This window comes from Lepidochelys olivacea (genome assembly GCF_965140295.1).
Source record: "Lepidochelys olivacea isolate rLepOli2 genome assembly, chromosome: 12".
NCBI lineage: Eukaryota > Metazoa > Chordata > Testudines > Cheloniidae > Lepidochelys > Lepidochelys olivacea.
In genome coordinates this window covers 43,116,501-43,129,658 of record NC_140422.1, presented here as the reverse complement: position 1 = coordinate 43,129,658, position 13,158 = coordinate 43,116,501, and the positions used below count along the sequence as shown (strand labels likewise).

The 13,158-nt window shown below is 48.3% G+C and overlaps 1 protein-coding gene across 2 annotated transcripts in view; it reads right to left on the bottom strand.

Annotated features, from left to right (window-relative positions):
- The window catches only part of PHLPP2 (PH domain and leucine rich repeat protein phosphatase 2), a 148,460-nt gene that overhangs the window by 28,462 nt on the left and 106,840 nt on the right, over nt 1-13,158 (bottom strand). For both annotated transcript variants that reach the window (XM_084644526.1, XM_084644527.1), the window contains 5 exons: nt 9,370-9,532; nt 8,395-8,525; nt 7,258-7,368; nt 6,412-6,606; nt 5,735-5,966 (listed from right to left, as the gene is read on the bottom strand). In XM_084644526.1, the coding sequence (XP_084500652.1) occupies nt 5,735-5,966; nt 6,412-6,606; nt 7,258-7,368; nt 8,395-8,525; nt 9,370-9,532 (832 nt within the window). The remainder of the gene's footprint in view (nt 1-5,734; nt 5,967-6,411; nt 6,607-7,257; nt 7,369-8,394; nt 8,526-9,369; nt 9,533-13,158) is intronic.

The following is a 13,158-nucleotide window of genomic DNA, read 5'->3' as shown; positions in this document are numbered from 1 at the left end:
CCAGCCTTGCAGCTCCCAGCCCCCAACCTGGTGGGGGGACACCACACACCTGCCCAGCTGTGGCAGGAAGGCAGTGGGACCCTGAGCAGCTGCCCAGCCGCAGCAGGAAGGCAGTGGGACCCAGCTAGCCCTGGAACCCACAAGGGAGAGGCAATTCTTGATTTAGTCCTAAGTGGCACACAGGATCTGGTCCAAGAGGTGACTACAGCTGAATCAGTGGGTTCACACCTGAGCCATTCTTTTTAGGTGACAAATCTGATGAACTGCCCCATGTTGAGGAGATTTTGGAACAAACTGATAAATTAAACAGTACTAAGGCACCAGGACCAGATGGTATTCACCCAGGAGTTCTGAAGGAACTCAAATATGAAACTGCAGAACTAGGAGAAGGAGCAACTGAGGCTATCCACGAAGGAGTTGCTCATGCCGGGAAGATGCATGGCATGGAGCGCGATCCTGTGTTTGAGGCACCAATTCCAAAGAAGAATGGCAGCCATACAGACGAAGAGGGAGCAGGCCCTGCCCTGTTTGTTGATACATACGACTGTCGCCATGTTGTCGGAGAGCAGTTGGACATGGTGGGAGTGGAGAAATAGTAGAAGTGCACGGCAGGTTAGGTGGATGGCTTGGAGTTCAAGAACACTGATGTGCATTCTGGCTACCCTGGGTAACCAGAGGCCCTTGGCCATGTGGCCCTCCCCATATGCTCCCCATCCTGCCAGGAAGATAATGGTGGTCAGGGTAGTGCATGGCACCGGAGGTGTGAAAGGGATGCCCGTTAGGACAGGTTGCACCACCAAGTGAGGGAGACCAGGATGGAAGCGGGGGAAGAGAACCAGCTTGGAGAGAGGGTCCCTCTGTGTGTTGTAAGTCAACTGGAGCCAGAGTTGGAGGCAGTGCATGTGAAGGCGTGTGAAGGGTGTCACCGTGGTGCAGGTCACCATGTAACTAAAGAGCGAGAGGCAGTCGGATGCACGTGTGAGGTCAATGGCGAATGCGCGCAATGAGAGTGGTGAGGGCAGCGAAACGGTCTGACTGTAGAAAGGCATGGACCGCGACAGAGTTGAGATGCCCCTATGAAGATGAGGTTGTGAGTGGGAGTAAGTATTGATTTGTCTTCATTGATGCAGATGCTGAGCTTGTCCAGTTTGGATAGTGGCAAGGAGACGAGTGCAGGAGAGTGCAACGAGAAGCCAGACAGCAGGGTAGGGAGAGAGGGAATGTCCCAGGCGGCACATATATGCCGCTAGGATGACGAAGACCTTGGTAAAGACTTGGGGGGGCAGTAGCTATGGGAAGGGCTCTGAACTGGTAGTGTGAATTGCCTACCACGAAGTGGAGAAATTTACTGTGGGCAGGATGAATGTCGATATGAAAATAGGCATCCTTCATATCAAAAGCTGTGAACCAGGCTCCCCTGGGAAGACACAGAAGTATCAGGGGAAGAACTAGATAAGTTCATGGAGGATGGGTCCATCAATGGCTATTAGCCAGGATGGGCAGGGATGGTGTCCCTAACCGCTCTTTGCCAGAAGCTAGGAATGGGAGACAGGGAATGGATCATTTGATGATTATGTGTTCTGTTCATTCCCTCTGGGATACCTGGCATTGGCCACTGTCGGAAGACAGGAAACTGGGCTAGATGGACCTTTGGTCTGACCCAGTATGGCCATTCTTATGTGTCCCTCCGGAAGCGGAACTTGCAGATAAATCTGTTGAGTAAGCAGAGCTCCAGGACAGGGCTGTGTGACAGAGCTTCTTCTCCACCTCAAGGGTCCCGCGCTTCCATTTAGCGGCGGGCTGGGGTATTCCTCTTTCCCTCAGAATTTTCCTCATGCCCCTGGGCTTGCTGTCCACACCCTGCCAGAGCAGTGTTCCCCTCTGGCCTCCTTGATGGGGGGAGGGGAAGAGGAGCCTCTCAGTTTCTGGTAGCCCCTGTGGGCGTGGTGGCAACAGACCAGACACTTGGTTCAGTCTCTCCCCTCTGGCAGAGTCTCTTCCCTCAGACCTCGGGGGCCCAGAAGGGCCGTCCGCCCCATTGGGCAGGGATTCTCCCACCCTTTGCCTCTGTACCTGCATGGTTTCTTTCCTGGTGCTTGTCAGTGTCTGCACCGCCCAGCTCTCCAGTAGCTCGCCTTCCTCCCACAGCTCCTATCGCACACCCCTATCTGGCTGGAGGGGAGGCTCGTAACAGGTTCTGGGCAGGCCCTTGATCGACCCCAGGTGTCCTAATTAACCTAGAGTAACCCCTGTTCAGCTACCAAGGGAAAACAGACCTGCTTATCCTGGGGCTAATATACCTGTCTCTCCTGTAGCGGTCTGGTCTGACCCAGTTACAGCAGATACCACCCCCTTTCTTCGGTATGAGGAAACAGGCGGAGTAAAAGCCATGGCCACGATAGCATTGTGGTACTTGCTCTGTGGCGCCCTTGTGGAGGAGGGCGTCCACTTCCTGTTGGAGGGGGTGGTATGGGGAGGGGTCCAAAGGATGACCATGGGGAGGGTGGCGAGGAGGGAAAGAAAGTACTTTATTAGGTAGCTGTGGCGAATGACATCAAGCACCCATTGGTTGGTAGTAATCTTACCCCAGCTGCAGGCGAATAGGGCAAGTCGGTCGCCAAAGATGATGTGGAGTATAACCAGCGGAATGGAGGAAGGTTCGTGGTTCTCTGCGAAGGAGTCAAAAGTTGTGTCTGGGGGTACAGTGGGTGAACATGGAGGCAGCCGAGTTAGAGGCAAAAGATTGTTGCAGGCATTGAGAGCATGGACAGCGATGGGGTAGTTCAGACTGGCACTGTGGATAAGGCTGGTAAGTTTGTTGGGGGCAGGGGCAGGAGGACCAGTTTTGTCAACGAGTTGGGGCCAGGGTATAGAGGCCCAGGGACCGGAGGGTGGCTCGGGAGTCTTTCAGGGAGTGAAGGGACTCATCCCTCCTGTTGCTGAAAAGTCTGTTATTACGGAAGGGGAGATCTTCAACAGTTGTCCGGACCTCCTTCTGGGGGCTGCAATTTAGCCATGAGTCACGGTGGAGCACCATCACAGAGGCCAGCGATCCGGGAGGTGGTATCTGCAGTGTTCACTGCAGCCTGAAGTGCGACTTTGGTGACCAACATGCCCTCGTCTATGAGTGACTGAAAGTCCTGTTGCTTGTCTGGGGGAAGAAGGTCCCTGAATTGTGCCAGTTTGGCATAGGAACGGGAGTCATATTTGGCCAGAATGGCTTGGTAACTGGCTATACAAAATTGGAGGCCCGCAGAGGAGTAAACCTTATGCTCGACAAGGCCAAGCTTTTTGCCTGCCTAGTCAGGGAAGGAGGGGGAGTGGAGCAAAGGTGTTGTTGGTGGGCACGCTCCGTAGCTGCCTGGAATACCAGGGAATTTGGAGCGGGGTGCTGGAAAAGGAAGTCCATACCCTTGGCCGGCATGAAATAGTGGCATTCAGCTCACATTAGAATAGACACACAGGAAGCTGGTGTGTGCCCGACTGTTTGTGCAGGTTGAAGGATGGCATTAGGGCCGTACGAGTGGGGCTTGGAGGCTGCAGAATATCCATGAACTGGTCTTGAGGATCCTGCATGTCCTCCACAGGAAGTTTGAGGGCAGTGGCCATACGATGAAGGCGGGCTTGATACTGAGCATGATCATCTGAAGGTGAGAGACAGAGGTGTGGGCACATCATCAGGAAAGGAGGCAGTGCCGATGGAGACTGGCGGGGCCAACTGTTTCAGCAGTGCCAGCGGTGCAAGTGGATCTGGTGGAGCAGGGGCATCCGAAGGGGAGTCATAGAATCATAGAATATCAGGGTTGGAAGGGACCTCAGGAGGTCATCTAGTCCAACCCCCTGCTTGAAGCAGGACCAATCCCCAATTTTTGCCCCAGATCCCTAAATGGCCCCCTCAAGGATTGAACTCACAACCCTGGGTTTAGCAGGCCAATGCTCAAACCACTGAGCTATCCCACGGGCGGTGGTAGCAGATGGAGACTGGCGGCAGTGCATTCAGTGCGCTATGGGTCCCAAGCTGCTCAACAGTGCCAAGCATAAGGGTCGCTTGGAACTGGTGGTCCCTTCTGGGTAGGTGAACTACGGATCGGCAAAGTGTCCGAGACCATCAGAGCAGTGGGAAGCAATGGAGGGCGGTTCATCAATAAGAGAGGCTCCTCAAGTAGGAATGGAGGACCGTGGGTGGTCGGCAGTGCGGCGGAGAGCCAGCAAATGGCAGCATCAGCTCAGTCGTAGGAGTCAAGGGAGACAGGCATCCTGGGGTGCATGGGACCAGGCAGGAGATACCAGATGGTCCCAGCAGACTGGTTGTCCGTGGAGGCAAAGGCTGCGGGGCTGGTACTGGGGCCGAGGTCATCATTGCTGGAGCACGGTGTTGGGATCTATGCTCAGAATGAGACGTCTTCGCAGGGGGAGCCTCATCTTTGGTGTGAGATGTCTCACCTGACCTGCCACGGCTTGGGGAGGAAATGCTGTGCTCGTGCCCATGCTGTGCTTTTTCCCTGGATGTGGCAGTGACGCTGGTGCCCGGCAGGACGGGCTGGAAGTAGGGCTGGCCGCTGGCGCAGAGCGGCCATCCAACAGATACACTGGTGCTGGTTTCTGTGGCGCACGAGGGCACATAGTCTCCTCCATCAGGAATTTATGGAGGCAAATCTCTGAAGCTTCCTGAGTTTGGGGTGGGAAGGAGAAGCAGATAAAGCAGCGTGCAGTGATGTGAGCTTTGTCAAGACAGTATAGGTATCGTTCATGTTCTTTGCTCACCGAGAATGGGCGAGGGAAGGAAGCACAGTACTCAAACCCTGCTTGTCTGGGCATAGTGCCCTGGCTGGGAAGAGAGTCCCACCAAGGGGAAAGTCTTGGATTTTTATTCCTAACTAACAACTGACTACTAACAACTAAGGGACACGAAAAACGAGGATGGACAATTACTCTATGAATAACTATATACCGCAAGAACTAGAGAACTCGAAACAAGCTTACGATCACCGAGGAATGGGCGTTCCGACTCTGGCCATGCGGCAGTAAGAGAGCACTGGAGCGGCATCGATCCGCACAGCTTCTTAAAGCCTTGGATACACCACGCGGTTGACACACATTCGGGTTGACAAACACTACTATGAACAGTTCCAGCTCCAGCACATGGCACGCATATGCACCCGCGATTGGAATCCACATAGGGACCATCACTCAAAGAAGAATAGATGTTTCAGAATAAGATGCGACCCCTCCTCCCACACACACATAATATAGTCAGTCAGAGCCCTGCTGCACTAGATTCAAATCATCCTAACTTTTAGCCCAGAAAATGACCATTTTAAAATCTATCCCCATCCATGTGGCCCCATGCTAGAGGGAGTGAAGAGCTGAAACAGCTCATTTGTTTCACTAAGTGAATGACCCTTTGATTAGGTCAGGATCTTCACCATGAGCCTCAGGGAGACAACGCACATCAGCTGGCGTTGGGGTTTTAGATATGCTGGCTTCCAATACCTATCCCTCACCCTCCCAGATATGCCCAGCTGTCTGTTCAGCATGGCATTTCAAGACTGCTCAATGCTAAATGTCCCACCAGCAGCAGGAACAGAGCTGGGAAGGAGCAGAGACAAAAGAGATTCAAATATTTATCTCTGTAGACTCTGCTGTGATGTCCTCTGCAGCATGTTAGAGCCTGGTGCTGTTATTAAACCCATATTACAGAATGAAAGCTGAGCTGCAGAAAGGCAGAACTGACCTCTGTTATGATGGCTTTTTGCTCCTTGACTCTCCTGGCCTCCTCAGGATATTGTTCCAGGCTGAAGACTTTGGAAAGGGGCAGGGGTTTTCCACTGCGGCACAGAATGGCTTGGCATGTGCCCACATTGGCCAATGTCAGAGTGAAGCTGCCAGCCAGGTCAGTAGCATCATGTCGAATATAGCAAAGGACAGCAGAGGAGCCCAGCTTCTGGCCAGCCATCCCCAGCTTCCTATTGGAAAGAAGAGACAGTATGAAAAGAATAAAGCTTCCAATGACAGGTACTTAACAAATGGGCCTGTGTCTCTCCTTCATACACAGAGTGCTAAGTATCAGAGTGATATATATATCCATGACCCGAAGCCCTACCCATTGGGAGAGATGCAGCTGAACACCCTGCAGAGATCATCCACACTCGATCCTGTATCAACAAGTGAGATTCCCTCTCTCCCATCGATGCAAGAAGGCCCCCTCTCCCTCAACAAACCAGCCACCCACTTGAGCCTCCTCTCCACATTTCTCACCCATTTATCAAACTGCAGGAACAAACAAATCCTTGCTCACAGGTGCAGCCTCCCTACCCTGCACTGGGAGAGGATCTCTCCTGTGCCCTTCTCACATCTCCATGCATCAGTCTGACCAGTTTCAACAAGTGCCCCCAGCACCTGCTGGCCTACCTGTGGGAGACCAGGAAGGTGTTAGACATGAACACAGAGTCTATGTTCGACTGCTGCACCTCCTCCAGTAGCACGTCTGCCATAGTGCATTGCAGGAGGCGGGGCAGCTCCTCATTCCTGTCACCGTCAAACATGCCGTACACAGCTTCCACGCTGTCTGCAAAGCTCCCCAGAGCCAGGGCCGACACACAGAGCCTACAGGGGGAGGGTAAAAGCAGCTTGAATCTATATGAGGTACTTATATGGCCTCATTACCATAGTATCTGAGTGATTCGCAATCTCCAAACTATTTCTCCTCACATGCCCCTGTGAAGTAGGGCAGTGCTATTATCTCATTGTACATATTGGGAACTGAGGCAAAGAGAGGCTAAGTGACCTGCCCAAGGTCACATACAAAATGTGCAATGGAGCTGGGACATAAATTCAGGTTTCTCAAGTCCAAGGCTAGTGTCCAGACCAATGGGGCCATACTTCCTTGCCAGCATAGGGGGAACATGCAGAGTCTGCATGGGGAGTACAGAGGTAGTTCTACCTAGTGGTTTCTGTGTGCACACACACACACACACGGGGAGAGAAAAGGCAGCTCTACCCAGGGATGGGGGGCAGAGGCCCTCAGTGTCCCAGAGCATGTGGACTTTAGTCAAGGAAGGGAGTGGGGAAGGGAGGTCCCAGTTGCCAGGAGAAGGCAAATGATCCAGGAAGCCACAGAAGGCTGGCTAGCTCCCGAGGACACCAGGGTTTGATTGGCTGGATGGTCATTCAGCAGTGTATGCTGCCCCTCGCCCCAGAACAGAATGGGTGTCTCAGGATCCATGTGTGAGCCTCACATCAGGCAATAACACTCACTTATTCCTCTGGCCAGCCATCTCGGCTAACCCATGATTCCACAGCGTAGAGGAGAGTACTGAGTCTGCTGTGAGGGAGGGCTTGGCATCAATCTTCAGGGTGGCAATGTGACTGCAGAGAGAGCACCACAAAGGTCATTCTGCTCCCACAGACTGCACAACAGCCTGGGGCATCTCCATATAAGCATTAGGGGTAAAGGCCAGTTCACCCTACCAATCTAGAGTTCCTAAAAAGCAGCCCCTTGGAAGAAGCTGAGCCCAGGAAAGGAGATTAAGGACGAAGCCTTCCATGGGCTGTTGTTATGTATCTACAAGGTGCCAACCAAGAGATTCTTTGCCTAACAGTTCTATGCTGATGTAGAGCCAGCATCTGCACTTTGACTGCTGCAAGACAAACAGCATTAGTCAGTCATGGATGAATGACTGTGGGAAGGGGATGTTAAGGACTTTTGCTGTGCTCAGTGACCCAGTCAACACATTACTTCCACCTCTGGTACATGCTTCACAGATAAAAATGTACACCTTATTTCCAGTCTGAATTTGTCCAGCCTCAACTTTCAACCATTGGATCTTGTTATATATTTGTCTACTAGACTGAAGAGCTCATTATCAAATTTGTGTTCCTCATATAGGTACTTTGAGACTGATCAAATCACCCTTAACCTTCTCTTTGTTAAGCTAAATAGATTGAGCTCCCTGAGTCTATCTCTATAAGGTATGTTATCTAATCCGTTAATCATCTCATGGCTCTTCTCCGAACCCTCTCTAATTTATCGACATCCTTCTTCAGTTGTGGAGACCAGAACTGGACACTATTGCTGAAGAAACAACCTCTCTACTCCTACTTGAGGTTCCTGTTTATAGATCCAAGGATTGCATTAGCCCTTTTTGGCCACAGAATTGCATTGGGAGCTCATGTTCAGCTGCTTATCCACCATGATCCTTCAAGTCTTTTTCAGAGTCATGGCTTCCCAGAATAGAGTTCCTCATCTTGCATGGATGGCATGCATTCTGTGTTCCTAGACGTATGACTTTACATTTGTCTGTATTAAAATGCATCTTGTGAGCTTGTGCCCAGCTTGATAAGCCCTTCCCAGAGAGCTTCTTGCTTCATTGGCCTGGCAGCCCCACAACTCACCTGAAGATGTCCAGGGTCTTGTGTTCTAGCACCAGGTTTGTGTTTCCAGTCAGGTCCAGCTCCTGCAAGGTAGCTGGCAGCACCTCAGGGATCACGATTTCTGTTAGTTCATTGCAGCTCAAGTCTACAAACTGCAGAATAGAGAAAGCATAACAGAGAGGGATCCCTTCCCTGCAACCCCCCAAAGGCTTCATCACTACATTTCCCCTCCATATGTCTGCTCACCCCCACCTTCCAGTGTCCCATCGCTACATTGCCCACCCCATTTTGGATCTCTCTCCAACCCCCAGAGGCCCTGCTGCTATATCCTCAACTCCATATTATAAGGGGAGTGTAATATCTTCAGGAGGATAGCTTCTCTCAGTTCTGGGTCACAGATCACTAGTTCTTCGCCTTATCTGCTTCTAAGTCTCTTTTCCACTGGTAGGTCAGGCCTGTCAGTTCCATTTTCATGACATATTTCTGGGAGCTAATTGGCAGTGGGGTGGGGAATGTAGTGATGGAACCCACCACCAAGTGCAGATCAGTAATGGGATTGAGTTGGGAATATAGTGACAGGGCTCTTAGGAGTTTGGGGGAGATCCTAAATGGGGCAGGGAATGCAGTGACAGGGCCCCACGGGGATGGTGATCAGAGGTGGTGGGAAGTGTAGTGATTGGGCCCCATACAGATATGTGCAGAATACTCTCAGCTGGACTTGGGTGTTCAGTTCTGCTCCTGCTGTCTCATAAATTATATAAATAGAGGGGTTTCAGAGATGGACAATGAATCTGAAGGAGGGAATGAAAAGTCTGTGACTGTTTAATTTAGAGAGGAAACAAACAAGAAGGAACAGAATAGATACAGGATGCACATATTATACCCTCTATGGGACCTGCATCTCTAACGCTGGAGCCTGCAGTTCCTCTCCCAGGAATTCCATAGTTATCCCTCCACCCCAGCTATTTCCTGAAGCCTTTCACCCTTCAGGGATACCTGAATACAAGGTAGGTGCAGGATCTCTGGGAAGATACTGATCTCATTTGAGTGTGCAATAAGTGTGTGCAGCTGCTTGCAATTTGCGATCGTTGTAGGAATCGTCTTCAGCTTGTTGCCACTCAGGTTCAGCTCTTCTAGCTGCTCCAGTTTGCTCAGTTTGCTGAAGGGAAAACCCAAAGTAGCACATCTCATGAGCCAGAACCTGCCACCATCAGAATTCATAGGCACAGGACCCAAAGCGTTAATCTGCTCCCTGGGCAGGAGAATCTAGGGAAGCAGCCGAAGGAAAGGTTCAGCTGCTTACTAGCTGTGTTTCTGATACGGATAGGAGACAGCCAGCAATTCCAAGGAAACATGGTAGTGAGAACAGGGACCGTAAGGCCAGGATTTGCCCAGTGGTCTGATTTCTTTGCTCCTGGCTCCTACATGCATGAAAGCAGAAGAGAAACTCATCATAGGCAACTCTGCAGGACCAGTGAACTTGTACCCATGAGTTTCAAAGGAATTGACTAAGAAGCTATGTGGGTCACTGAGTGTAGATATTTAACAAATCTTGGAATGCTGGGGAAGTCCCAGATGACTGGAAACAAGCTAATGTTGTATTTAATAAGGATAAATGACATGACCCATGAAACAATAGGTTGATTAGCTTGACACTGACCCTAGGCAAAATCATGGAAAAGCCAATATAGGATGCAATCAATAAAGAATTAAATGATAGTAGCATAATTAATGCCAATCAACATGGTTTTATGGAAATAGGTCTTGTCAAACAAACTAGATACAGTTTTTTGATGAGATTACAAGTTTGGATAACATAGATAAATGTGTTAACATAATATACTTAGACTTTTCTAAGACATTGTATACACAACATTCTGATTACAAATTAACAGATTAAATGCATTAAAAAATGGCTAACTGATAAATCACCAAAAATAAATCTAAATGGGGAATCATCATCCAATAGGAGCTTTTTTAGTTGGGTCCTGCAGGGTCTGTTGATGGCCCAATGCTATTCAATACTGTTATCAATGATCTGGAAGAAAATAAAGACTCGCTTATAGTAGCGTTTGCAGATGATACAAAATTGGTGGATTAGTAAACAGTAATAAGGATGAGTCAGTTCTAGAGATCAACCTGGATCACTTGGTACACTGGGCTTATTGAAGTGCATGTTGTTCAAATACAACCAAATGCAAGGTCATACACCAATAAAGAACACAAGTCACACTTACAGGATGGGGATCTGTTTTCTGGAAAGTATTGACTCTAAAAAGGATTTAAGGGTCACGGTAAATAACCACCTGAGCAGGAGATGCCAATTCCAATGCTATGGTTGAAAGGGGCAACTTGATCCTTGGCTGTATAAGCTGGGAATATCAAGAAGAAATAGGGAGGTGGTATCCCCTCTGCTTACAGCATTACTGAGACCATTATTGGGATAGTGTGTCCAATTCTGATGTTCACACTTCAAAAAGTTTTGGTAAGTAGTGAGGACCTCATAGAAGAAATGGTTGTAGGGGATAGTTTTGGCTCAAGTGATCATGAGCTAATTCAGTTCAAACTGAACGGAAGGATTAACAAAAATAAATCTGCAACTAGGGTTTTTGGTTTCAAAAGGGCTGACTTTCAAAAATTAAGGAAATTAGTTAGGGAAGTGGATTGGACTGAAGAATTTATAGATCTAAAGGTAGAGGAGGCCTGGGATTATTTTAAATCAAAGCTGAAGAAGCTATCGGAAGCCTGTATCCCAAGAAAGGGGAAAAAATTCATAGGCAGGAGATGTAGACCAATCTGGATGAGCAAGCATCTCAGAGAGGTGATTAAGAAAAAGCAGAAAGCATACAGGGAGTGGAAGAAGGGAGGGATCAGCAAGGAAAGCTACCTTATTGAGGTCAGAACATGTAGGGATAATGTCAGACAGGCTAAAAGTCAAGTAGAGTTGGACCTTGCAAAGGGAATTAAAACCAATAGTAAAAGGTTCTATAGCCATATAAATAAGAAGAAAACAAAGAAAGAAGAAGTGGGACCACTAAACACTGAGGATGGAGTGGAGGTCAAGAATAATCTAGGCATGGCCCCATATCTAAACAAATACTTTGCCTCAGTCTTTAATAAGACTAAAGAGGATCTTAGGGATAATGGTAGCATGACAAATGGGAATGAGGATATGGAGGTAGACATTACCATATTTGAGGTAGAAGTGAAACTCAAGCACCTTAATGGGACTAAATCAGGGGGCCCAGATAATCTTCATCCAAGAATATTAAAGGAATTGGCACATGAAATTGCAAGCCCATTAGCAAGAATTTTTAATGAATCTGTAAACTCAGGGGTTGTACCGTATGATTGGAGAATTGCTAACATAGTTCCTATTTTTAAGAAAGGGAAAAAAGGTGATTCGGGTAATTATAGGCCTGTTAGTTTGACATCTGTAGTATGCAAGGTCTTGGAAAAAATTTTGAAGGAGAAGGTAGTTAAGGACATTGAAGTCAATGGTAAATGGGACAAAATACAACATGGTTTTACAAAAGGCAGATCGTGCCAAACCAACCTGATCTCCTTCTTTGAGAAAGTAGCAGATTTTTTAGACAAAGGAAACGCAGTGGATCTAATTTACCTAGATTTTAGTAAGGCGTTTGATACCGTACCACATGGGGAATTATTAGTTAAATTGGATAAGATAGGGATCAATAGGAAAATTGAAACGTGGATAAGGAATAGGTTAAAGGGGAGACTACAATGGGTCCTACTGAAAGGCTGAACTGTCAGGCTGGCGGGAGGTTACCAGTGGAATTCCTCAAGGATCGGTTTTATTTAATCTTTTTATTACTGACCTCGGCACAAAAAGTGGGAGTGTGCTAATAAAGTTTGCGGATGATACAAAGCTGGGAGGTATTGCCAATTTAGAGAAGGACAGGGATATCCTACAGGAGGATCTGGATGACCTTGTAAACTGGAGTAATACAAGGATGACCTTGTAAACTGGAGAAGTGTAAGGTCATGCATTTAGGGATTAATAACAAGACTTTTAGTTATAAGCTACGGACGCATCAATTAGAAGTAACGGAAGAGGAAAAGGACCTTGGAGTATTGGTTGATCATAGGATGACTATGAGCCGCCAATGTGATATGGCTGTGTAAAAAGCTAATGAGGTCTTGGGATCCATTAGGAGAGGTATTTCCAGTAGGGATAAGGAGGTTTTAGTACCGTTATACAAGGCACTGGTGAGACCTCACCTGGAATACTGTGTGCAGTTCTGGTCTCCCATGTTTAAGAAGGATTAATTCAAACTGGAACAGGTACAGAGAAGGGCTAGTAGGATGATCCAAGGAATGGAAAACTTGTCTTATGAAAGGAGACTCAAGCAGCTTGGCTTGTTTAGCCTAACCAAAAGAAGGTTGAAGGGAGATATGATTGCTCTCTATAAATATATCAGAGGGATAAATACTGGAGAGGGAGAGGAATTATTTAAGCTCGGTACCAATGTGGACACAAGAACAAATGGATATAAACTGGCCACCAGGAAATTTAGACTAGAAATTAGACAAAGGTTTCTAACCATCAGAGGAGTGAAGTTTTGGAATAGCCTTCCAAGGGAAGCAGTGGGGGCAAAAGATCTATCTGGCTTTAAGATTAAACTCAATAAGTTTATGGAGGAGATGGTATGATGGGATAACATGGTTTTGGTAATTAAATATTCACGGTAAATAGGCCCAATGGCCTGTGATGGGATATTAGATGGGGTGGGATCCGAGTTACCCAGGAAAGAATTTTCTGTA